The 24,392-nt window shown below is 54.5% G+C and overlaps 3 protein-coding genes across 6 annotated transcripts; all 3 read left to right on the top strand.

The window, feature by feature from the left end:
- The first annotated feature begins 361 nt into the window (after window positions 1-361).
- LOC133063594 (keratin-associated protein 10-10) lies at window positions 362-7,660 on the top strand. 2 transcript variants are annotated; one of them, XM_061153160.1, is made up of 6 exons: window positions 362-429; window positions 657-692; window positions 1,653-1,796; window positions 2,046-2,201; window positions 6,942-7,354; window positions 7,575-7,660. In XM_061153160.1, exons 2-5 carry the CDS (start codon window positions 687-689, stop codon window positions 7,053-7,055), a joined length of 420 nt encoding a protein of 139 aa, XP_061009143.1. In that variant the 5' UTR covers window positions 362-429; window positions 657-686; the 3' UTR covers window positions 7,056-7,354; window positions 7,575-7,660. The 2 variants fall into 2 exon arrangements, with proteins under 2 accessions (XP_061009143.1, XP_061009141.1); XM_061153158.1 differs by lacking the exons at window positions 6,942-7,354; window positions 7,575-7,660 and having other exon boundaries at window positions 2,046-2,812.
- A 175-nt stretch (window positions 7,661-7,835) lies between these two features.
- ALDOA (aldolase, fructose-bisphosphate A) lies at window positions 7,836-13,523 on the top strand. 2 transcript variants are annotated; one of them, XM_061153157.1, is made up of 9 exons: window positions 7,836-7,950; window positions 10,406-10,532; window positions 10,623-10,834; window positions 11,714-11,768; window positions 11,899-12,059; window positions 12,391-12,474; window positions 12,592-12,766; window positions 12,931-13,130; window positions 13,220-13,523. In XM_061153157.1, exons 2-9 carry the CDS (start codon window positions 10,421-10,423, stop codon window positions 13,313-13,315), a joined length of 1,095 nt encoding a protein of 364 aa, XP_061009140.1. In that variant the 5' UTR covers window positions 7,836-7,950; window positions 10,406-10,420; the 3' UTR covers window positions 13,316-13,523. The 2 variants fall into 2 exon arrangements, with proteins under 2 accessions (XP_061009140.1, XP_061009139.1); XM_061153156.1 differs by lacking the exon at window positions 7,836-7,950 and adding an exon at window positions 8,876-9,045.
- A 2,419-nt stretch (window positions 13,524-15,942) lies between these two features.
- PPP4C (protein phosphatase 4 catalytic subunit) lies at window positions 15,943-24,142 on the top strand. 2 transcript variants are annotated; one of them, XM_061153155.1, is made up of 9 exons: window positions 15,943-16,062; window positions 16,294-16,456; window positions 20,110-20,161; window positions 21,116-21,166; window positions 21,383-21,484; window positions 22,055-22,228; window positions 22,357-22,444; window positions 23,418-23,607; window positions 23,698-24,142. In XM_061153155.1, exons 2-9 carry the CDS (start codon window positions 16,359-16,361, stop codon window positions 23,825-23,827), a joined length of 885 nt encoding a protein of 294 aa, XP_061009138.1. In that variant the 5' UTR covers window positions 15,943-16,062; window positions 16,294-16,358; the 3' UTR covers window positions 23,828-24,142. The 2 variants fall into 2 exon arrangements, with proteins under 2 accessions (XP_061009138.1, XP_061009137.1); XM_061153154.1 differs by having other exon boundaries at window positions 22,318-22,444.
- The last annotated feature ends 250 nt before the right edge of the window (window positions 24,143-24,392 follow it).

The following is a 24,392-nucleotide window of genomic DNA, read 5'->3' as shown; positions in this document are numbered from 1 at the left end:
TTTTAACAATACCCCTGGGAGGCAGGTGTTTCCTCGTTATACAGAGAAGAAAATGGACTCAGAGAGGCGCGGTGACTCGGCCGAAGTCACACAGCCAGTTGGCGGCATACTTTGTGGCGCCGCAGGACCCAGCACACAATGTGGATCTGAGCCAGGCGTGTAGCGGCGGGAACTCGCCCCTTCCACTCAGTAAATGCGGGAAAGTCCAGCGGATCGCTACTAAAAAGAACTGGTGACCACAGACAGGAAGAGGGAAGCGAAGCGCGGAGAAGGAATGTTGGGTCTGGGCGGCCGCCGTAGGAGCGGTGCTCTCATCTCCATGGCAACGGCGAGAAGCGGCGGGAGGCCTCTGGGCGGTGCAGCCGCCGCGGCGGATTGGAGCGGGAAAGGCGCGGAATCCGTGAACTGCCTGTGGCTCCGAGGGCGCAGGTGATGGGGTTAGGTCGGTGGAGGGAGCCCGGGGTTTAGGGGAAAACAGAGGGTCGGACTGGGGCCTTAGAAGAAGGCGCTGCCCCGTACCCCCATCCTCACTGTTCGACCAGAGACCATCGTTGGGCCTCAGTTTCCCCAAATGGGAAATGGGAGGAGGAGAACGGGCACCCGAGCCCAATGGCCCCTCTCAGTCACTGAGGCCCAGGACTTTCTCTCCTCTGCAGCTCCTGGATTGACCGGCGGTGTCCTGCCCCATGGACGTGAGTCTTAGGCCCCCCCGTACCCCTCTCTGGCGCGGCCCCCTCGGCACCCCTAACTTACCCTGACTTTGCCTCCCTTGGCGCCTGGACTGGAACTCTTTACCCAAATAGACCCTTCCGGTTCAGGACAAGATCTGTGAGACAGAAAGAGAGTGCAGGGGTGGCTTTGCCAAGGCAGGGCACACCGCACTCTGGCAAGATGAGGAGTTAGTCAGGAAAGCAAGGAGGAAAAGCATCCCAGGAAGAAGAAACAGCGTGGGCAGAGATGTGGATGTGAAAGAGAGGCCAGGGAACAGCCAGGACTTCAGTATGGCTGGAGTATAATGGGGGACAGAGGGAGAGGCAGGCAGGGCTAGACTAGAGCCTTTGTCACTGAGATAAGTTTGGACCGGGTCAGTGGGAGCCACTGATGGGCTGTCAGGGAGGGACGGATACTCAAGGACAGCTGGTATGGAAAGGGGCACAACTGCAGATTGCAAGACAGAGGCCAGTACTGTGGGCTGAGGGGTGGCAGAGTAGTGCAATGGAAACACAGACAAAAGGTCTGTTTGGAGAGGCATTCTGAAAGGAAGAGCGATAAGTCTTGGAAAAGTCTAGAATGACCAACAGGTCTCTGATGGCGCTGAAATGGGGATGACGAGAGAAAAGGCAGGTTTGGGGACAAGATGAAGATGAAGATGTTAGTTGCTATCGTGTCCGACTCTTTGCGACCCCATGAACTGTAGCCCGCCAGGCTCCTCTGTCCATAGGATTTCCCAGGCAAGAATACTGGAGTGGGTTGCTCTAGCCTTCTCCAGGGGATCTTCCCGACCCAGACAGTGTAGCCCTATTACTGTCTCCCCACCACATGGTGGCTGTTCCTCCCTGTTTCCCAGCTACCTCCTGCGTCCCTCCCGGTGTTTCTGTGTCCCCGCAGACCCTGCACATCTCCGCATCACCCTTTCTTCCTGTGCTGTCCAGCCCTCCTCTAGCCCGTGGACTCCAACCCCGGCTCCCGTCAGCGGCCCCTCCCTGCTGCTCCCCATCCCGGCCATCGTCGTGCTCTCCGTGGGCATCTATCTGTTGCTGTTGGGCCTTGTGCTGCTGACCAGGCACTGCCTGCTGGTGAGGGGCCTGGTGGGGGCTGGAGGGTGGGCCCTGACAGGGGAAGAGGTCAGCCTGTCCCCACATTTGCAGGCCCTTACTCTGAGACACCTTTGCCATTTAATCTCCACATCGGGCCCTCACCTGGGGCCAGGAGACCCTCTTCTCTCCCCAGCTTAACCTTCTGCAGCCCCTCTCCCCAAAACCGGGACTCAGCTGTCCCTCCCAACCTGCCACCTGGCCCGGATCCTGAGTGCTGCCCTCTCCTAGGCCCAGGGCTGCTGCACAGACTGCAGCTCCCCCTGCAGGAAGCAAGGCGCCTCCAGGCCCCAAGACTGTTGTCAGACCTGTGCCGAAGCCTGTGACTTCCCCCTGCCCAGCCCAGCCCGCTACTTGGATGCCTGCTGCCCCCAGCCCACCGAAGCTGTGAGTTCTCGTCCTGGCTCCTGGCCCCTGAGTCCTCATCCTGGTATTCTCAGTGCATTCATTTTTTTTTTTTTTCGGTTCAACAAAATTTATTACGGAGCACCTATTCTAGGCCAGGCCTAGTTCCAGGTACTGGGTCAGGTGGAGACAGGCGAAAACAACATAAACAACCTATCAGACATTTTCTGGTAATGAAAGCTACTTGGAGAAAGAAGAACAGGACAGTAGCTGGAGAAGGGTGACCTATGTAACATGCAGGGCATACTTTGACCTCTGAAAATGGTAGTTAAAGAAGACAGAGCTCCTTCTGTTCTTGGAGTGAGTACAATGTTCTAGATACTGTGTGACTTCATTAACAACCTCTAGAGTTGGGTATTTTTAAAACCCTATGTACATACGTTTTTTTGATTACAAAGTATACATATAGAAATACATAGAAAGTACAAGTCACTTTTTATAAGCCAGCCCGCTAACCAAGGTTACTATGTTTGGTGTATGTCCCTTATATACTAATACACATACAGTGTTATCACTGTTGTATTTCACTGTTGGTAAAAATGTATGCCACAGGGACTTCCTTGGTGGTCCAGAGACTAAGACTGCACTCCCAATGCAGGAGGCCCGGGTTCGATCCCTGCTCAGAGAACTAGATCTCACATGCCACAACTAAGACCTGGTGCAACCAAATAAATATTTTTTACAAAACGTATACCACACCTACTATTTCCTCCCAACTGCCACTTTCCCTTTTTAACTTGACATCACATCTTGGCTACCCGTCCATGCTGCTTTTATCCTCCTTTTGCAGGGGGTATAACTTGGCTCAGGGACATTTAGTTGCTTCTCCAGTGTTCCACAGGACAGTCTTGCACAGCAAATTGCTCCATCGTGTGTTGAAACAGAACCTTTAGGGAGAAGCCTGGTTCACAGAGGACAGGCTCTTTTTGCATTTGTGGCTTTAAAGATGTTAAGTGTCATTGACCACCTTCCTATGCCATGCTTATTTTGGGCTCAGAGATTTAGACAGCAAAGCTCCTGCCCTTGAAATCGGGACCTTCCCTAGGGAGGTAAGAGTGAGGGGAAAAGACCAAGCAAATGCAAAACTTGGGCAGACTGCAGTTGCAAATCCCTGCAAGAAGTTTTGAGTTTCAAAATCAATTGCGGGGCAAGGAGTTCTCCTCTTTCAGATATAATCCGCTTCTGATTTCTCAGGAGTAGCGCAGAGATGAGGCCCAGGGCTTGGGCTTCAGGGATCAAGGGGAAAAAGAAGACCCTGGGTCCTCCAACCTCCTATTTTACAGGAAATGCTTACTTATAAAATGATTTCTTGTTCTCTGCCCTGGGGACTCCACTGCCTCCGCCTTCTGTCTACAGGAAGGGATTGGTCAGGGGCTTCTCCTCCTCCCTGAGAATGAGGTGTGTGGTCTGGAGGGACTGATTCCTCTCACTGTCCCTTCCAGGGCTGCAGGGCATCCAAGCCAGGAGACCTGCAGGGCCTGATCCTACCCAGCTTCTGCCAGAGCCAGGACAGGTTCTAGAATGATGAATGGTGGGGTGGGGTCATTCCGTCCTTGGGCTGTCTTTCCACAAAGCACAGTAGGCCTCTGTATTCTGCAGTTTCCTTGTAGTAACAAAAGCAACCGCAAATATTCACAGCTGTAGAAACTGGGGCACACAGAGGCCTCAAGCCTGGGCTGAGACACAAACCCAGATTTCTCTTTCTGTCTATGGGAGAAACTCACCTGTGCTACATTTCACAGGTGTGTCATGAGGACTTCATTCATTCATTCATTTATTTATCCACTTACCAAAGAGTTGAGACTTCCCTAGTGGCTCAGACGATAAAGAATCCACCTGCAATGTAGGAGACCCAGGTTCAATCCCTGGGTCGGGAAGATCCCCCTGGAGAAGGGAATGGCTACCCACTTCAGTATTCTTGCCTAGAGAATCCCATGGACAGAGGAGCCTGGCAGAGGGTCACAAAGAGTCAGACATAACTGAGAGATTAACACTTCACACTACCAAAGACTTACGAAGTTACTGTTGAGGAACTGTGCTGGGCCCTGGGGGTGCAGTGGAAACAAGGCAGATGTGGCCCCAACCTTCATGGGGCTTACATTCCTGCAAAGGACAGAGAGAAATAACTAGGCAGTGACATTCAAGTGTGAGAAATGATGCAATCCGGGACAGTTCTGGTTCTCAAGCACCGGTATGATCAGAAGCAGAGATGAGGCTTAAACAGAAAGCCAGGCATCCAGGCCCCATGCCCAGTAGATTTGGAATGAGATTGGAATTTGTGAATCTTTAGCAAGTTCTTACATGGCAGACACATACACCAGGGTTAGAGCTACTGCTCAAGGGTAAGAGCTGTGACCAGAAGAGCTCCCCTTGGTAAGAACTCACTGTGTACCAGGCAGCATGCTTCGTGCCTTCCACTGATTCCCTGAGTGACCTGGGAAGGAAGTGTTCTACTTCCTAAGTCCACTTCAGAGATGAGAAAAGTGTGTGTGTGTGTGTGTGTGTGTGTGTTAATTGCTCAGTCGTGTCCAACTCTGCGACCCCATGGACTGTAGCCTGCCAGGTTCCTCTGTCCATGGAATTCTCCAGACAAGAATACTGGAGTTGGTTGCCATTCCCTTCTCCAAGAGATGAGAAAACTGAGGCTCAAATCACGAATTGGCCAAACCTGGGCCTGAATTAGATTCAAACCCCGAGCTCCAAACAGTAATGATGGCTGGCCTTTACAACCTCAGAGTGAAGGAAGTCAGAGTGAAAAACTCCAGGGCCTAGGGAAATAGAGGGTTAACGGTCACACGGAGCCCTTGTTTAATGTACTTAAAAAGCAGGTTCCTTCCAGAAGCCACAGGACTGCCGGCGAGATATCCATTAGCTACTTCTTAATGACCAGAGCCAAACCCTGCCAGGGGGGCAGAGCCAAGAAATGCTTTTAATACCCTCTTCTCTGAGGTGAGGCCTCTCTCAGCCCAGTTCTGCACACAGAATGACGGTGCAGTCCTCCAAAAACCCACAGAGCTGACTTCAGCCCAGAGCAGACTCCCCAGAGACGCCCCCAGACCACACCCCCATCACAAACAAGGAAGCCGCCTCGCTTCTCCCCTCCGCCATGATATACTTCTGCCTCCTCCTAGAGAGACAATTCTTTTGGCAGGGGCCAATGCACCCTCCCCTCACCAGAGCCCCTAGTGATATCTGATCTCACCAGTCATCCGACACCGCACCCCGAAACCTCAGCTCTTCTAAAGGTCATTCCCCTATTCCTGGCTTGGCCCGGAGTCTGATTGAGCTGTGCAACTGTGCCTGTCACTAGCTCTGCCTCAGGCCTCAAGGAGCCAATCTTCTGTCACCCATCCTGGGTGTGACCCACTCTGGCCACTTGGCCTGACTTCAGTCCATGCCTGGAGCAGTGGCAGATCATCCGTGTCCCATGGCAAGAGAGGAGTGCATTGGAGTGGACTGGTTCTCCCTTCCTGTCTCTAAGGACATGCTGTTCCTATTCCATGAAAGACAGACCTTCTGCCCCGTTTCTTCTTTGCCTGAAGGGGGAAAAATAATATGCTTTGATTGATTCACTCATTCAATGTTCATTTGTATCTCAGGCACCTGCTGAGCCTGAGTCCCCTGGTAGCTCAGTGAGGACAGGAGGTGAACTGTCCCTGCCTTAGCAGCGCTTGAAAAAAGCTGGTATTCATGGCCCTGGAAGCAGTGGGCTCAAAGGGGGATCTCAGGGCTGGAAGCAGGCAGGCCCAGCCCCATCCTTGCCCCCTTCCCTAGTTGTATTCCTTTGCATGATCACTCCCTGTCTGAACTTTCATTTTCTCTTTCGTAAGGAGGCCCTCTACTCAAGGTTCTGATAGAGAAAGAAATGTGACTCTCTTTGAACAGTAAAAAAATTAAGTATGAAAATTATCCTTTATAAGGAAAACTAAAAAGACTTTTAAAAATCATTCATGAACACAGTCTGTGCCTGGCACAGAGTAGGTGCTCAGAAATGGAGGGTGAATGAGATCCAGCTTGGCCTCAGGCCAAGGAAGAAATCCACAAAACCAGCAGGTTGTTTTCATCATTGTGTGTGTGTGTGCTTTCTCTTTCTTAATGACTTGCAACTATATGAGGTTGTAAGGATATAGTAGAACCATCTCTGAGCTGAACATTGGCATGTAAGTGTGGGGCCAGGGCTAACTGATCTCTGGTCCTCAGTCTCCTCATCTATAAGATGGGAAGAAAGAAAGGATGTGTGTGCATGCTAAGTTGCTTTAGTCGTGTCTGACTCTTTGCTACCGCATGGACTATAGCCTGCCAAGCTCCTCTGTCCATGGGATTCTCCAGGCAAGAATATTGGAGTGGGTTGCCATGTCCCCCTCCAGGGGCTCTTCCCAACCCAGGGATCAAACTCAAGTTTCCGGAGTCTCCTGAGTCTTCTGCACTGGCAGGCAGATTCTTTACCACTAGTGCCAACTGGGAAGCCTAGAAGAAATGACCCCCACTAAATGATTTCTTCCAGCTCCTACCAGCTGTTAGGAACATTGCCTCCTGGCTGATTTCTCAACATCACAAGGAGGTGATTTGTTCCCATGAGTGGTGGATGGTACCCTCTGATCCACTGGGCAAGTGGGACTTTCCAGGCCTCTCTGTTCCCTTCTCCCTTGAAAAGGAAACAGCTTCAGCCTCTGGTCCCCCTTCCCTCGCTCACCTCCCTTACCCCATCCTCCTCTCCCGCAGGACTGGGCCCCTCGCTGCCCTCGCTGCTGCCCGCTCTGCGACTGTGCCTGTGCGTGCCAACTTCCTGACTGCCAGAGCCTCAACTGCCTCTGCTTTGAGATCAAGCTCCGATGACGACCCCTCAGGGTCCCTGCTCTTTGGGGAGCGGCCAGCCCCCAGGGCCCACAGGCCCTGTTCCCTGAGGGGACTCAGGACACCTTTCTCCAGGCCAGTGGAACCACAAATGGCCTGCCCAGCTCACCGGCCTGGGAACCGGCAGTGGAGAGCCTGGCTTCCGGCAGAGCGGGACTCACAGAGCCCTTGGCCAGCAGGCCGGCAGCCCCTCAGCAGGGCCAGGAGAGAGAGGGGCTGGTGCTCCGGCAGGTCCCCCTGCCCTTGTCTCCCCCTCCCCAAGTAACTGATCATATTTGAAGGTGAGGAGGGGGGACACTGCTCACCATCCAGAGCATGGGACAAACTTGAGCCTTGACTATCAGGATGTAGGGTTACCCCAGGCACACCCTGTCCATGGACTCTTGGTTATTTTGAGGTGTGAGTGTAGTGCCTGCCTGTGCTCTGCCTCTGAAGAATCTGAGGAGGAGGCAGGGAAGGCCAGAGGTCTGAGTCCCCTTACCCCTCCTTCCTTCCTCACAGATCGCTGTCCAGAGATTTATTTCTCTTGACAGCCTGTTGAGGGCCTCAGTCTGGATTTCCAAGGAAGAAATCTCTGAAGTACCCGGTGAGTGGGCAGGGGGCCCTCCCCCCACCCCGAAAATAGGCAGGCCCACAAGCTTCTTCCCCATCCTTCACTTTAGGCCCCACGCTGGCCTGAATGTCAGGGGCTTCAGGTTTCCCTAAATATAGGTCCCTGCCAGGAGATCTGTGGCGAGCAAAGGGCAGGGGTCACTGGAGAAGGTCGTGAACATCGGCTGGGGGGAGGGCGGGAGCTGCCTTATAACCCAGCCCGGGCGGGGCCTGGCTCACTCGCTGCTGACCAGGCTCGCCCGCGCCTTTGGCTTCCTCCTCACAGGTGGGCTCCAGTCGGACGGAGCGGGGTTGGGGTTGGGCTGAAGGCTCCGAGATTTAGGAGGGGAGACCTGGCCGGTAGGATGGGCAGGCTCGGAAAGGATCTGGGAGGCCGACAGCCGGGGGACGGATTTGATTTTGGAGAGGGAAGTCGGCGCCAGGGAGTTTTCCAAGGACTCTGGCCCCACATCCCCAGACTTGCTCGGCCCGAGCGGCGGCCCGAGCGGGTTCCCGCCTGGTCCCGCTTCCGCGGGCGGGCGGCGGGCACGTGCGCATTCGCGGGCCACGTTGGCTCTCCGGGACCCGGAGCCGGACCTGCCGGGATGGAGCGCGGACGCGGCGGGGATACCTGCCGGCCGGGACACCCGGAACCGCTGCCGGCTCGCGCTCCGGGAGCCTGCCCGCGCCGCCCTCTCCTGCGCCCGGGCGGGCAGTCGCCGAGCCCCTGGATTCGGTTACAATGTGACACTCGCTGCCTCACCGCCACCGGAAGCTGGGGCTGCCCCGGGCCGCCCGATGGGCCTGCGGGAGGGAAGCTGAACCTCGCTGTTTTCGGGCTCTGCCACCCGCTTTTCCTCCGACCCCACCCCATTCCCATCTCCTCCGGGGCCCAAAAATCGGCTGAGTCACGGCGCCCCGAAGCACGCCAGGCCGAGGGGAGGGGGGTCGGGGGAGGAGAGGAGGGAGGGGAGGGCGCCGGCGACCCGCGGGATGTGGCCCTAGTCACGTCCGAGGGGGAACGAGGGGGATGGACTCGGGTTCTCGCTGCACAGTCCCCGCCCAAGCGCCGCCTCCCGGCTTCGCCTTTCGGGGGCGGCCTTTCGCACATTTCCTCGCCTGCCATTGGACGCCGGGGCGCCTCCGGCCCCCTGGAAAGGGAAAAACCCGGCGGGGGGCGGAGCGGTGCCTTTATAAGGCCGGGCACCACCTCCTGCCCGCCCGCCTCGGCGCCCCACCTCAGGAGTAGAATAGGCTGCGTTCCTCTTGGAACGCGCCGCGGAACCAGAGTGCTGGTGACGAGTGCCGCGTTCGCCCCCTCGTTCCACTCCGCCAGCCCTCCACCACTGCGCCCCGCCAGCCCGCCCCTCTCCGGTGCCAGGTGAGCGCCCCTCGCCACGTGCGAAGGTCAGGGAAGGGGTCGTGGAGAAGGATCCTGGGGGCAGAGGCGGGTCGGGCGTCCGCAAGGAGCGCCCCCCAACCCGGCCCCAGCATCTTCCTCCTCCGCCACCACCCACACGTTTGCTCCCAGCCCGGACTCCCCGACTCTTCCAGCGTGAGCTCCCTGGGTTTGCTGCGCAACGCAGCGACCGCTCCGCGCGCTGAGTCACACCGGGGAGGAAGGAAGCCGGGCGAGATGAAGGGCCGTTCCCCGCTCCCCTTTTCTTGTTAAGACTCCGGGTGCAAAGATGATGGCCCCTTTGCCTCTGCAGGGATCCTAGGAGGCATCGAGGGGTGGGAGCCAGCTCATTTACTGCCTCAGGGTTCCCGAAAGCGGGTGGTTGGTCCCTGTCCTGGGAGACGGGGGCCCCTAGCCAGGAGGGGAAACCCCTTGCCAGCGCATGATGCCCCGTTAACACTTTCCCTATCTTTCCTTATCGGGTGACCTTGATTCTGAGCCTGGAACAGCTGCAGCTGCGGAGCAGACATGAGCATTTTCAGGGGAAGGGGTGGGGCGTTTGCCTCTCCTCCACGTTCTCTTACCCTGTGTGAGCAGTGAGGACAAACCTCACTCCTTTCCTCCACCCCGGGCTAGGCTTCCCCTGCCGCCCTTTTCTGGGCTTCTGAGGACCACCCCCTTCACCACCACCTTTTTCCTAACACCTTCCTCCTAACACCCTCCCCCCACCTTGGGGGGAGCAGCCTGACCTTGGGTGTCCTTGAGGCAATGGAGCCTGGGCCAGCCCTGGGATCTCCGGTGGATTGGAAGGAACACTCCTATCGCAGCCAGAGATCTGAGTTCTTATCTCAGATCAGGCCCTTGGATTGCTGTGTGGCTTGAAACACAGCTTTTTTCCCTTCTCTGGCTTCTTTCAGATGAGGACGTTGGGCCTTCTGCCTTCCGCACAACTTCTCATTCCAAAATACTCCGTTTGGTTTTGCTTCCAGGCAAGGTGACCCCCATGGCACAACGCAAGCCAGAAGGGTCCAGCTTCCACATGACCTGCCTGTCCATGGCTCTGGCCTATTCCTTTAGGCCAGATGCCAATATACAGCCCCACCCTCAGCTGGGTAACACCCAGAAACAAACAGAGTTAGGAAAGGTACAGGAGGCAGGCCTAGTACAGGGAAGCTGGGTGTAAGGGAGAGCCTGGGGCAGGAAGTGCCCCGAGACCTGCCGGGAGTGGGGCAGGGGAGGTAGGGAGCCTTTCCCCTGACCTCCAGGCAAGGGGCCCTGCTGGTTGGGAGACCCGGGGAAGACTCCACTAACTAGCCCTCCCCCATGTGTCTTCTCCGCCCAGGAACTGACAGGCACCATGCCCCACCAATACCCAGCACTCACCCCGGAGCAGAAGAAGGAGCTCTGTGACATCGCTCACCGGATTGTGGCTCCGGGCAAGGGCATCCTGGCTGCAGATGAGTCCACCGGTGCGGGCAGGGCACAAGGGGAGGAGGGTCCAGGGGTGGGGTTGAGGGGCTGACTGACCCCCTTAATCCCCATGTGATGCTTTCCTCCAGGGAGCATTGCCAAGCGACTGCAGTCCATTGGTACCGAGAACACGGAGGAGAACCGGCGCTTCTACCGCCAACTGCTGCTGACCGCCGACGACCGCGTGAATCCCTGCATCGGGGGCGTCATCCTCTTCCACGAGACGCTCTACCAGAAGGCCGATGATGGGCGTCCCTTCCCCCAAGTTATCAAAGCCAAGGGCGGCGTCGTGGGCATCAAGGTGAGGGGGCCAGGCCTTGGGGTGGGAAATGTGAGAAGGATGTGCATGTGCTAAGTCGCTTCAGTCATGTCCAACTCTTTGCAATCCTATGGACCATAGCCCACAGCTGCCTCTGTCCATGGAATTCTCCAGGCGAGAATACTGGAGTGGGTTATCATGTCCTCCTCTAGGCGATCTTTCCAACCCAGGGATCGAACCTGCTGCGCCTCTTATGTCTCCTGCGTTGGCAGGCGGGTTCTTTACCACTGCCACCACCTGGGAAGCCCAGTGAGATGGATGAGGGGCAAGGAAATCCAGGATAACAGGCAGGGGTCGGGGTGGGGATGAACTGGGTGGAGAGACTTGGGTGGAGTCTGCCCCGATCACCTCCAAATTGTGTGTAAGAAGCCAGTAACTTATGGGACTTGCTTGGCATTTTAATCCAAGCCACATGTTATTTTAAAAGCCACATGTTATGCCATTGAAAAACCAGAAGCTCAAGGCCATGAAGTGTTTTGCTCACACTTAGTAAATGGTAGAGTTCAAGTTGTCTGTGTGTATCTTGCCTCTTGGGACCAGATACCATGGCTAAGTGAAACACTGGCAAACCAGGAAGGATACTTGAGAGATGAAGTAAAGCTGGGACAGGGTGGGGCTACAGAGGAGAAAAAAACTCTAGAGCAAGAGTTTTTTGTTGTTTTTTAAATACTATTTATCTGGCTGCACTGGGTCTTAGTTGCGACACACAGAATCTTCGCTCCTCATTGCGGAACACAGGTTCTTTAGTTGCGGCAAGCAAACTTGGTTGTGGCGTGTGAGATCTAGTTCCCTGATCAAAGATTGAGAAAAGGGCACCAGAGACTACTTCCCATCCTATCTTGTTGCTCTCCACTCCCGCAGGTAGACAAAGGAGTGGTACCCCTGGCAGGAACAAATGGCGAGACGACCACCCAAGGTGAGAGCCACTTAGCTCCTGGCCCTACTGACCAGCCCACCCTGGTCAGTACCCCTCTGGGTGCCCGGGCCATGTGGGAGCCACCTGCCCCCTCCGCTGGCAGGCTCTGACCCCTCCGTCCCCTCTTCAGGGCTGGATGGGCTGTCGGAGCGCTGTGCCCAGTATAAGAAGGACGGAGCTGACTTTGCCAAGTGGCGTTGTGTGCTGAAGATCGGGGAACACACCCCTTCTTCCCTCGCCATCATGGAAAACGCCAACGTCCTGGCCCGTTATGCCAGCATCTGCCAGCAGGTGGGCCCGTAGGTTCCCAGCAGGCCACGTCCCACCTATTCCATTCCAGTGTATCAGATGGCCTGCCACCCATCTGCCAGCTTAGCCCACTCCGAATCTTCACCAAGCTCCAGGCTTGGGTTCATCAAGGGCTCTGTGAGCAGAAGGGCAGAATAGGGATTATGTGGGTGGATCTGTGGAGAAGGCTAATCTCCTCCAATCTGTTTTGAATCGGGAGGGCTGTGTAGCCAGGAGTCCTGGAGATAAGATCTTGGCACAAATAGCTGTGGAGGGCTGGAGGTGGGGCTCTGGGTTAGGAGGCCTCATTGCTACCCTGTCCCTCACCCCACAGAATGGCATTGTGCCCATCGTGGAGCCCGAGATCCTTCCTGATGGGGACCATGACTTGAAACGCTGTCAGTATGTAACCGAGAAGGTAGGTGGCCTGCCTGCCTGGGCAGTGAGGTGGGCTAGGGAGCTGGGTCGGGGCCCCTGGGGGTGACCCTCGTCCCCCCAACTCCACCTCACGCCACTTTGGTCCGCCCTGCTGTAGGTGCTGGCTGCTGTCTACAAGGCTCTGAGTGACCATCACATCTACCTGGAAGGCACCTTGCTGAAGCCCAATATGGTAACCCCAGGCCACGCCTGCACCCAGAAATATTCTCACGAGGAGATTGCCATGGCAACTGTCACGGCGCTGCGCCGCACAGTGCCCCCTGCTGTCCCTGGTGAGACCCATTCCTCATCTTGACCTCTGGGAGGTAGATGAACTTACCTGTGATCCTTGTGCCCCTGTGGTCTTGATTTCCAGGTCAGCTTCTAGGGCCTCCTTCCAATCCCCTGGGTTGCTTGACTACAACCCCTCCCCCCATGTCACCCCCTCATTCTACAGGGATCACCTTCCTATCCGGAGGCCAGAGTGAGGAGGAGGCATCCATCAACCTCAACGCCATCAACAAGTGCCCCCTGCTGAAGCCATGGGCCCTGACCTTCTCTTATGGCCGAGCCCTGCAGGCCTCTGCCCTGAAGGCCTGGGGTGGAAAGAAAGAGAACCTGAAGGCTGCCCAGGAAGAATATGTCAAGCGAGCTCTGGTAAGGATGGGGCAGGAGGCGGGCAGGGTGCTGGGGCGGACGGGATTCTGAGAAGGGACCTTCTCACTCTGGCTCCTCTCCCCTCTTAGGCCAACAGCCTTGCCTGCCAAGGAAAGTACACCCCAAGTGGTAAGGCAGGGGCTGCAGCCAGCGAGTCCCTCTTCATCTCTAACCACGCCTACTAAGCCGATGTGTTCTAAGGCTGCCCCCTCAACACTCCAGGCCCCGTCCCCTCCCACACTCACTCTTGAAGAGAGGGGGCTTCATCTGGGGCTCCAGGCTGCTCTTTCCCATCACTCTTGCCTCCTTGTGACATTGGTGCCTGGTGTTGTCTCTGTACGCTAACTCCACCGTTTCCAGCCTACTGCCAATAAACAGCTATTTAAGGGGGAATCTGGTGTCCATGTCTGGTCTCTAGGGCAGGGGAGGCCTGGGAGAGGTGGCAGAGCCCAGAGAAGAAAGAGCCCTTGCTTTATGTTCTTCTTTCTGGAGCAGAAAAGTAGATGAAGGAGATGGACTCCTTTAGTATTGTGTTTGATCCTTACCCGGGGCTTCATGAGAAAAGCTTGTGGATTTTCTTCCAACCACACAGTGCTCTGCTCCTTCAACCAGCAGCATCTGATAAGGCCTTTACAGTTAGGAAGTGTGTGTGTAACTGCCATTCTTAGGAGGTTGCAGCCTCAGCCTCAGTTTTAGGCCCAGAACTCACAGGTATAGAAGGCCCCTGTGATATACACACAAAAAAACAGCCACTGACAAAAAGTAAGCTATAAACTGGGCAACATGATAAGTATTCTATAGTAGTAGGCTATTATTCCCAGTTCCTCCTTAAGACATCTTGCTGGGAAATTTATTGATTGAAACAAGATTATGAATGCATATCCTTAATCTATACTGTTGAGCTCATCAGTCTTCCCATCTTTAAAAGGAGAAGGGATTAGGCTGACTTCTGAGCTGTGGAACCCCTTGAAGAACCTGAGATCCCAACACCCACATCAACAACACAGACACACAAATGTGTACAAACAGAACTGTGGAGCTCAGGTTCCAGTTTAAGAACTGAACCTCTGTGGCTTCTGCATTCAATGCAGCCAGAATGAGGGTCCTGCACTTACCCTATGTCATGCCTGGAACGCTTCTCCATTCACCCAGGCTGTGGAGTACAGTAACGACACCAGATCTTGTCAGGTATTAAAGATTCTAGTCATAGCCAGGGACTGCATTAGTCCTGCCACTGCCCAAATTTCATGATATGACCCCTTTCCTGTCTGAGCTCCACTTTAGAGGAAGAAAAAACATTTTCATCTTTCCGATCTCTGGATCTACTGAATCCCTATAGTCATCTGCACAGAAGCCTAGCACCTCCTGGGAGTTAAGAACTTTGTCCTTTCCCTTTCTCTGAACATTTGCATCTGTTGCCCCTATCCAAAACCGAACTGTATCTAGTGTTCCTTCAAATTGGCCGGCCTCACTACTGTACCTAGACTCACTCAGCTCTCTGTGAAAAGGCCTGAAGTAAAGCAAATAAAAATTGAGGGTCCATAGAAGATAGCAAAAAGGACATTCCAAAACGCCTCTGGCACCAAGAAGTTTGTTTAAAGACCAGTCACTTCTCTGCCTGCAGCAAGAAACTAGGGAAGCAGAGGACTTCAAATGCCAGTTTAGGGTGCTAAGTTTATAACGACAATGTGAATGCCAGAAAGAATAAGTGGCAGAAGGAGAAGAAATTAGAACTCAGGTCACAGCTTCCTGGGTTCAAATCAACTTTGATTCAAACTCAAAGTTCTTAGCTATGCAACTGTGAACAAGTTACTTAACCTCTTTTAGCCAGTTTCCCTCTCAAAAAAACAACACAACTGCAGACAATAAGCAGCTGAGTTCAAGGGACCATTCTGGAATCAGGGAGGTCATGCTGACTGAGGTATATGCTTGGTGTGGGGAAGGTGAAGTCCTTTTGGCTTCTAATTTCAGAGGTCCCCAGGGCAGAAATTTCTCGGACCCTGGAAAGAGGCTGGAATTCCTTCACCCACTGAACAAATACTTCTGTATGCCAACTGGGTCCAGCCTTGTTCAAAGTAAGCACTGGGCTCCAAGTGTGAAAAAAAAGTGAAGTTGCTCAGTTGTGTCTGACTCCATGTCGTGTGCAACCCCATGGGCTGTATAGCCTACCAGGCTCCTCCGTCCATGGGATTTTTCGGGCAAGAATACTGGAGTGGGTTGCCATTTCCTTCTCCAGGAGATCTTCCCCACTCAGGGATCGAACCCAGGTCTCCCGCATTGTAGACAGATGCTTTACCGCTTTACCGTCTGACTGCGAACAGGACCAAGTTCCATCTCTCACGGGTTGTAATGGGGGAAAGTGAAGTGTTAGTAGCTCAGTCGTGTCCAACTCTGCGACCCCATACACTGTAGCCCACCAGGCTCCTCCATAAGATTTCTCAGGCAAGAATACTGGAGTTGGGATTCCCCAGGGGATCTTCCCAACCCAGGGATCGAACCAGGGTCTCCTGCATTGCAAGCAGATTCTTTACCACTTAGCCACTAGGGATCAGTACTGGGGGAGGTCCATTAAAACAAGTATAAACAAAATCTTGTAACCTAAAGCTACAAGGCGGTGCCCTGGCTCACTGAGTTTGAGGTCCTTATCAGCCTTCCCGGTGCCAATCGGCTTAGCCTACAATCACTTCCGCCCGCTAGTTGCCGACATCCGGTTCCTTGGGCTTATTTCCCTTCTTAGGCTTGAGGGGGTGGGGTAAGGGCGCGGCGCGGGATGGGGAGTGCGTGTATGACGCCACATCCGGTTCGGGGCGGAACTGGTCTCCCGCTGCTTCCGCGGCGGGGCCGGAAGTAGAAGCGGTGGTGGCGGCGGCCCAAAGCGAAGGGAAGGAGGAAGAGAGGGAGCCCGAGAGCCAGAGCCGGAGACGCCGCGGCGGTAATCGTCGGAGAACCCTCTAGGCCACCGTCCCCAGCGCGGGCCCGCGGAGTTCGACGGGAGTTAGCGGGGGGCGGCCCGGGCTGCGGGACGCTGGGGGCCCCGGGGCCGATGTGAGGGGAGGCGGGAGTTGGGGGGGGGGGGCCGGGCCAGCTCCAGAATCCAGTTGCCCCCGCTGACCCGGCGCCCCCTAGGGACACTGATCCGCGGGTTCATCTTCGCCTTTCCCAGGAGACCCCTGTGCGGTGCGGAGGGGGCGGCGGCCCCGGCTCTGACCCGCGCCGGGGGGGTGGGCCATGGCGGAGATCAGCGACCTGGACCGGCAGATCGAGCAGCTACGGCGCTGCGAGCTCATCAAGGAGAGTGAAGTCAAAGCCCTGTGCGCTAAAGCCAGGTGAGCCCGGTGGCTCCGTGGAAGAGAGAGTTGAGGTTTCGGCCTGGGATAAACCCAGCTGAAAACTTTGGGCCTGGCTCATCTTGGAAGCTTTCCAAAGAGGGGCAGAATAGGGCCTCTTCCCTCGAGGAGCTACCAGCCTGGTGGGTGAAGACAGACCTGGATAAAGACACTTGAAGTATTAGATGATGTGCTTTCAGTGGAGTGAAGTATAGAAAATACTTAAGAAGTTCAGGGGAACAACCCTGTCTGGGGGGCAATCGAGAATGTCTCTTGGAGGAACTGAACTTGGGGATAGACCTCGAAGAATAAGATGATAAAAGGAGGTGTCAGCAAGAACAGGAGTTCAAGGCAGGAAAGCTAAAGCCTCTGTGGTTTGTAGTATTCTTTTAATTCCAGTAACAACCCTAAAAGGTGGGTGGAATTGATCGCATCTTACTGGTGAGGACTCTTATATTCAACAGTTAAAGGATGGATCCTAAAGCCAGTTTTCCGTGTCCTATCCCTTTTTGGGCCATAATGCAAGAAAGTGGAATTGGATTACTCATATTGATTGTGGGAGCCTAAGAAATAGTAGTAAGCCAGAGGATAAATAAGCAAGGTGTGAATGGAGGCCCAATTAAGGGTTCTGTGGGAAGTAGGATGAGGTAGTGGTTATGAGCCAGGCTTTGGAATGTGACGGCACTGGGTTGGAATCAGCTTTACCACCTTCTAGCCGTGTTGGTGATCTTGAGGTCTCTGAGATTGTTTCTTCCTCTGGAGATAATAAAGCAAGATAATAGTACTTCCTAAGATGATTGTGAAGAGTAAGTAAGTTGGTGCTTGGAATGTGCTTAGGCTTTGGTTAAATGTCAGTGCTAGACAAACATTAGGTGTTATTGTTCCTACTTTGTGGGAAGAGAGCAGTGCTGATAGGGGAGAAGTTACTAGAAAAGGTGCCCTTGAAAGCTGAAAGTAATTTGGAGAGCTAATGGGGGCAGGCCCACTGAGGAAGGGCATTCACAGCAGGAGGAGAACGGGAATAGATCTCTGAGGGTTGTGGGCAGCTGTGAGGAGACCAGTTACCTGCCTCCTGAGGAACTGTCTGTGGCTTCTACACACTTGAGAACTGTGCAGAAAGGGTCAGCAGATTTACCTCACATATTTTTTTTTTGAACAACAGACCCGTTGTTCACCTGGGCTTTTTTTTTTTTTTTTTTTATTAGTTGGAGGTCACCTGGGCTTATACTGGCAAAGACCTTATGTCCATTTCTTTCCCACAGCAGTCTTACAAAGTTGAAATAATTTTCCCCATTTACAGAATAGGAAGCCGTGACTCCTTGAAGCCTGGTGACTTGACTGAGGCCACTGATAAAGTGGCCATTGGGCTCTCTGTTTGACTTTGCCCCACAAAGACCTGTCACCGCCAGGCAGAGCCTGTGTGGGTTTGGTGAACACGCAGGGCTCTCTTTTAAGTGCTCGCCTGTGATCCTTCATGTTTTGCCAGCTCAAGATTTCCCTGACCAGATCAGCTCCTAGATGTTTTCAGATATCCCTGCTCCCTCAGTCTTCACTGGCATTTTTTTAGGAACTTAAACCCTTTGTTGCCTGGCACTATTCTTCTTCCTGTAAGTTTCGTGCCCCTCACAAGGCCTGGAAACAGCGTGGCAGTGATGATAGCTAATGCTTGGATAGTGTGGGATTTTCAGAACAACAGAAGTTATGTGTTCAGTCTTCATTGCTCTTTGCAGCCCTGTGCAGTGGGCAGGGCAGAGGTGAGTATTTCACAAAAGAGGAAACTGAGCCTCTTACCCCTGGTCTCATAGCTGATCGGAGGGGAAGCTGGTTTTGGATCCAGGTCTTTGTCCTCCACGCTCACTGACAGCCCAGCAGACATTTAGACTCTGTGAATGGCAGCAGGGGGCTACTGAGGAGTGGGAGGGCCCTGTCCAGCTCATGAGATGGAGCTTGGAGGAACTCAGCTCGGGCCTGAGGTGGCCACTGTTATCCCAGGCCCAGTCTGGAAGAGACCCAACTCAAGCGTCTGGCCATGGCTTCCTGGAGACCCACCAGGGCCCCAGGCTGAGGCTGGTGGTGTCAAGAACTTTCGCTTGCCCAGTGGATACCGAGACTCGATACCTTGAAAGTGCAAAGGCCTGGGAGCTGCATTTGCTCCCATTAAAAACATCAGCAGTTGAGAACAGCAGAGGGTTTTGAATGAGGTGGTCTTCAGGATGAAGTATAGCTTTGTCACCTGTAAATGGTATGGCCCTGGTCCAGTCACTGTTATGTTTCCACGTCTTTGAAATTCTTGCAGAGCTCAGATGAGATTCTGCATATCCAGAGACAGCATCTCTAATTCTTTGGTCAGTGGTCAGCAGTGAAGGTGAGCAAGTGTGAGCCCTCAGAGGGCTGGTACAGGGGCCTTGCTGGCACTGAGGCAGGTTTTGACCAAGTCTATGGAAGGGGCTGGTGTAAAGTCTCAGGAGATTGGTTCTCTGATTTCCCAGCTACCCTCCGGCTTTGTGACCTGGATCCTGCCCCTTTTCTCTCTAAACCTCGGTTTCTTTGTCAGATGAGGATGGAAAGAACCTCCCAAGTCAGTTGGGAAAGTATTGTAAGCAGTGGTGTGAGGATGTTTGGTACAAGATGCAGGACAGGTGGGAGAGCCTGGCTGCTCTCTGGCCCCTTGGATCACCACTAGCGGCTCTTCCCATTCCTGGAAACCAGGGCACACCTCCCTGGAGCCGCCTTAATTACACAGCGCCCCCTGAGCCCAGGGAGCTCCTGGTATGGTGGGAAGGGACTGGCCGAGAGAGTGAGGGCTGAGCAGGTGCCTCCCACATCAGACTCGCTTGATAAGAGCCAGACCCCAGAGCAGGCAGCCTTGGTTCGGTTCCTGTCTGTGTGACCACAGCCAGTTTCTTCATCTGAGCCATGGGAATCATCATAGCACCTGCCTTTGAGGGTGCTGGTTTGAGTGCCCACATCATCCATGCAGAACTCTTTAACTGCCAACCTGGCACATGGTGTGAACTGCAATGTCCTCGGCTCCTGTGAGCGTCAAGGACGAAATCTAGAAGCACTACTTAACGTCGGGTGTCCTTAACAGACAGTGATTTCCATGTCACACTCATTCAGATAGAAGTAGATCACACTGCAAGGAGAGAGGGAGCACAGAGTCCTCGCTTCCTCTGAATGACAGAAGAGTGGCAACAGCATATCGCTTTGAAGGTAGATCTGATGGCTGGCCTACCCAGGGCACCACCCTTGTGCCTGAGAACATTCCAGGGGAAGAAGGCCCCTGGGGTGGGGAGAGAGGGGCTGTAAGAGCCCAGCCAAGGCACTGTGTGGACAGGAGGAGGAGCTCTGTCTTCTGGGAGTAAGTGCCGGATGTGTGAAAGGGAGCAGCCAGGAGGGTCAAGGCCAGGAAAGTCCCAGACTCCTTGGGAAGGCCTTAGATGCTGAACAAGAGTTGGGGCTTCGGCCTTTGACTGCGGGGAACCACAGAAGGGTCTCGAACTGGGGGACTGTGGTCAGCCTTGCCTGGGGTAATTGTATACTACCGACTTGCCCCGTGGAGGTTCAAGCCTTACCCTCTCTTCCCCTGCAGAAAAGGTCAGAAATTAGGTTGGGCTGGCCCGGCTCTGGTAACTTTGGTCTTCTGTCTCCAGAGAGATCTTGGTGGAGGAGAGCAACGTGCAGAGGGTGGACTCTCCAGTCACAGTGAGTACCCACCGTCCCTCCACAGCCTAGCTTGGTCTTTTAGGCCCGTGGACATTCTCCTTAGTCTTGCGGGCTCCAGGGTCTACCCCTCATCCCTGTGAGTCCCATCTTGAAGAGAGCCTTGCTAGAAGAAATGGCGGTTGTGGGCATGGTCTTTGGAGTCACTGGAGGGATGCTCTTGGCCTGGGCAGAAGGACTCTTAATTTGGTGAGTGAGTGAACTCCACGTGTTCCAGTGTGTTACTAGTGACTTTATTCTGGGTGCCTGGAGGGGAGTAGGCAGAGGAGGGGGCCAAGTCCTCTGGGAGCTGCAGGTCTAGCTGGAAAGAATTTGCTCTAGCTCTTGCCCATAGAATAGTTGGCACTCAGAGTGGGATGGGGACATTAGGGTGGGAGAGTAGATTTTAACTCTGGGAAGCAGAGGCTTTCAATCAAAGGAAGATCTCCCAGAAGAGGAAATGGCAACCAGCTCCAGTATTCTTACCTGGAAAATTCCACAGACAGAGGAGCCTGGTGTGCTGTAGTCCACAGGGTTGCAAAGAGTCAGGCATGACTGAGCACATGCGCACACGTGCATGCATGTACACACACATACTTTCTCTCTTGGCTTAGCCGAGACTGATAAGGATCTTCTAAAGTAGGGACTTCCAGGCAGCTCTTGCCCTCTGAGATGGCCCACATTCTGTCTGTGGAGTGTATTTCTCTAAATAAATCCATTTCTTACCCATAAATAAATGAAGCCAAGGCTTCCCTGGTGGTCCAGTAGTTAAGACTCTGTGCTTCCACTGCAGGAGTTGTGGGCTTGTGGGCTTAATCCTTGGTGGGAACTAAGATCCCATGTGCCATGCAATGAGGCCAAAATTTTAAAAAAGTAAAGCAGTAGGGTGTTTTTGAAGGACAGCCCCTGGCAGCACAGGCTTTCAGACTGAGTTCTGACTTGTCTTCTCACTTCCAGGTATGTGGTGACATCCATGGACAATTCTATGACCTCAAGGAGCTGTTCAGAGTGAGTGTGGGGAAATGCCAGGAAAGGTGACCCAGGGGATGGCTGCAAGACCCCTTTAGTTGAGAGTGGAAACTTTGGTGAGTGGGTTGGGGATCAGAGGCCTCTAGTTAGGTAGGCTCATTGTGGAAGAAGGGCCTCGACTTGACTGGAGATGGGCCACTACAGTGAGTTGGGGAGAGTTTAGGACCAAGCTGAACCTTCTTTCTCCCTCCCCAGGTGGGTGGCGATGTCCCTGAGACTAACTACCTCTTCATGGGGGACTTTGTGGATCGTGGTTTCTACAGCGTTGAAACGTTTCTCCTGCTGCTGGCACTTAAGGTGGGACCCCCTGGCTTCTGGAGCCAAGACCTCGGTCACCTCTGGCCTGACCTGCCTGCATCCTTTCTGCCCTCATCTCCTGCCCCACCTGCCCCCAACTCTTGAGCTGTGCTGCTGTTGATGGACTGTTTCGGCTTGGGTGGTCAGGCAGCTTTCCTTGACTTGGAGGCATCTGATGAAACTAAGGTGGGGGCGGCATCGTAGCGGGAGGGAAGAGAGGCTCACCCTGTTCAGAAAGTGGCATGGAGTATCCGTTGGTGGAAGAGAGGTTGTAAGGGGCCAGATGACAAGCAGCGCTAAATGTTTTGTAAGGGCTTGGTGTGCACCTGGTGGATGAAGGAGGGACCATTAGGTTTGTAGTTGAAGTTGGGGGATGGGAGGGAGTGTGAGAGGGTCCAGCTTTGCATCCTCTGGAGGAGGGATGGGGATCCTGTGAGGTGAGTGTGACACGATTCATGCAGAGATGATCGGAATCTGGACCGGAGCAGTGGTGATGAGGGTGGAGCGGGGCTGGCAGACATGAAGATATCGAGGAGGGAGGGACAGGCCCTGCATGGTGACTGCCTCCAGGTTCGCTATCCTGACCGCATCACCCTGATCCGGGGCAACCACGAGAGCCGTCAGATCACCCAGGTCTACGGCTTCTATGACGAGTGTCTGCGCAAGTACGGCTCGGTGACCGTGTGGCGCTACTGCACTGAGATCTTTGACTACCTCAGCCTGTCGGCCATCATCGATGGCAAGGTAGGCCCACCGCGCGGCTCCCTGGGGACGGGAGGGACGGGAGGGCTGGGAGAGGCGCCAGGCCTCAGCCGGTCTTGCTCTCCCCGAAGATCTTCTGTGTGCATGGGGGGCTCTCCCCCTCCATCCAGACGCTGGACCAGATCCGGACAATTGACCGAAAGCAAGAGGTGCCCCACGACGGGCCCATGTGTGACCTGCTCTGGTCCGACCCTGAAGGTGAGGGCAAGAGCTCTGCTCTTAGTTTGGTGAGTGACCGAAGGGGTCCTGTGGTTAGAGCAGGTGCCTGGAAGGGATGGCCCCGGGCAGGTGAGTTTGGGGCAGAGAGGGGCTGGTCTTCACTGGCATTGGTGCTTGATGGCCAGTGGGCTGGCATCCTCTATGAGGAGCGGGGATGGGGGTAGCTGGGTGCTTTGAGCTGGGGGTGGGGGGAGGTGTACGTCATACCTCAGGAGCTTGTTGAAAGTGAGTCATCGACTTCCTGAATGTGAAGGGACTGCTGCAAGGATCAGGCTCCCAGAATGATAGCCCCCAGAACTTGCCTGCCAATGCAGGAGATGTAAGAGATGCAGGTTCAATCCCTGGGTCAGGAAGATCCCCTGGAGGAGGCCGTGGCAACCCACTCCAGTATTCTTGCCTGGAGAATCCCAAGGACAGGGGAGCCTGGTGGGCTACAGTCCATGGGGTCACAAAGTCAGACATAACTGAAGTGACTTAGCACGCACACACAAGCACCCCTCATGTCATGGGCATCAGCTGGTATGGAGCATCGCTGAAATGAGAGCCAAGCCTCGCAGTACCAGTCTGGGGCTCTTGTGCTGTGACACCAGCCTCCGCTCCCTCTCTGCCCTGTCCCTACCTCCCTGCCGGCTGGGCTGCCCTGAGTCACAGGTGCCGTCCCAGCGTGCTCACTGTCAGCACCCCCTTTCACTCTTGTGTGGACCTGTTTGTACAGTAAGTTAGACAGTCACTCTGATGATCAGGTGGCTCCAACTATCAGGAAATTCTTTCTTCTTTGGAGCGTATCCACTTCAGCATCTGCTGTCCTGTCCCGAGTCTTTCTCAGAATACCTTTGGGCCCTGTGCTGTTGCTGCACAGGCCTCCCTGACGGGGGGAGGCAGGCTGTTCTGTGAAGGGCAGTGGGCGGCCCTGAGAATACCCTCTCACCATCCCTTCCCTCGTTTGCCTCAGACACCACAGGCTGGGGCGTGAGCCCCCGCGGGGCTGGCTACCTGTTTGGCAGTGACGTGGTGGCCCAGTTCAACGCAGCCAACGACATTGACATGATCTGCCGTGCTCACCAACTGGTGATGGAAGGTTACAAGTGGCACTTCAACGAGACTGTACTCACTGTGTGGTCAGCACCCAACTACTGCTACCGGTGAGCTGCCTGGGCTGGGGAGGTTGAGGTAGGGATCCAGGCTGAGCCATTCTGTTAACACTGCTGCCCCCGCCTTCCCCCCGACTTCAGCTGTGGGAATGTGGCAGCAATCTTGGAGCTGGACGAGCATCTCCAGAAAGATTTCATCATCTTCGAGGCTGCTCCCCAAGAGACACGGGGCATCCCCTCCAAAAAGCCCGTGGCCGACTACTTCCTGTGACCCCTTTGGCCCTGCCCCTCTCCGGCCCCCGGACCACTGTGACTCTGCCCTCTTCAGACGGAGGCTGGGCATGGGGGTGCTGTCCCCGGCTTTGCTCTCCCTGCAAAAGAGGGCACTTCAAGGGTGAGGACTTTTCTGGAGAGGCTGGGAGCCTCAGTTCCATGCTCCTCCCATCTCCCCACTTGAACCATGAAGTTTCCAATAATTTTTGGTTTTCTTTTTTTCCTTCTTTTTTTTTTTTTGTTTTTAGATAAAAATTTTGAGAAAAACAAAAAAAAAAAAGAAAAAAATTCTAATAAAAGAAGAAAAATGGTCTTTGGGTTGGTGTCAGAATTGACTGAGGATGAGCAGTGGTACCAGCCTGGGACCTGGGATTCATGTCAGGACTTTGATGCCCCAGAACCCTAATCCTGCCAGCAAGGTGAGGCTCAGGCCAGTCAGCTTGCCCAGAGCCTCTTGGTCCCCATCCAGTGACAGTGATCGCTCCTGGGGGCTTCCTGAGTGCCAGGGAGAGGGCTGGGTTCTCGGGCAGCCCCATTTAATTCTCAGAATGGCATGTCAAGAC

Source organism: Dama dama, chromosome 10 (genome assembly GCF_033118175.1).
Source record: "Dama dama isolate Ldn47 chromosome 10, ASM3311817v1, whole genome shotgun sequence".
Taxonomy (NCBI): domain Eukaryota; kingdom Metazoa; phylum Chordata; class Mammalia; order Artiodactyla; family Cervidae; genus Dama; species Dama dama.
Note: the sequence above shows the minus strand (reverse complement) of the source record. Positions and strands in the feature narration are given on the sequence as shown.

Excerpts from the sequence above, each read along its gene's own strand:
- LOC133063594 (XM_061153158.1), top strand. Across the intron at positions 1,797-2,045 it reads TGACCAGGCACTGCCTGCTG|GCCCAGGGCTGCTGCACAGA; the intron begins GTGAGGGGCCTG and ends GCCCTCTCCTAG.
- ALDOA (XM_061153157.1), top strand. The coding sequence starts at position 10,421 with ATGCCCCACCAATACCCAGCACTCACCCCGGAGCAGAAGAAGGAGCTC. Across the intron at positions 10,835-11,713 it reads GCGGCGTCGTGGGCATCAAG|GTAGACAAAGGAGTGGTACC; the intron begins GTGAGGGGGCCA and ends CCACTCCCGCAG. Across the intron at positions 11,769-11,898 it reads TGGCGAGACGACCACCCAAG|GGCTGGATGGGCTGTCGGAG; the intron begins GTGAGAGCCACT and ends TCCCCTCTTCAG.
- PPP4C (XM_061153154.1), top strand. The coding sequence starts at position 16,359 with ATGGCGGAGATCAGCGACCTGGACCGGCAGATCGAGCAGCTACGGCGC. Across the intron at positions 16,457-20,109 it reads GCCCTGTGCGCTAAAGCCAG|AGAGATCTTGGTGGAGGAGA; the intron begins GTGAGCCCGGTG and ends TTCTGTCTCCAG. Across the intron at positions 23,608-23,697 it reads GCACCCAACTACTGCTACCG|CTGTGGGAATGTGGCAGCAA; the intron begins GTGAGCTGCCTG and ends CCCCGACTTCAG.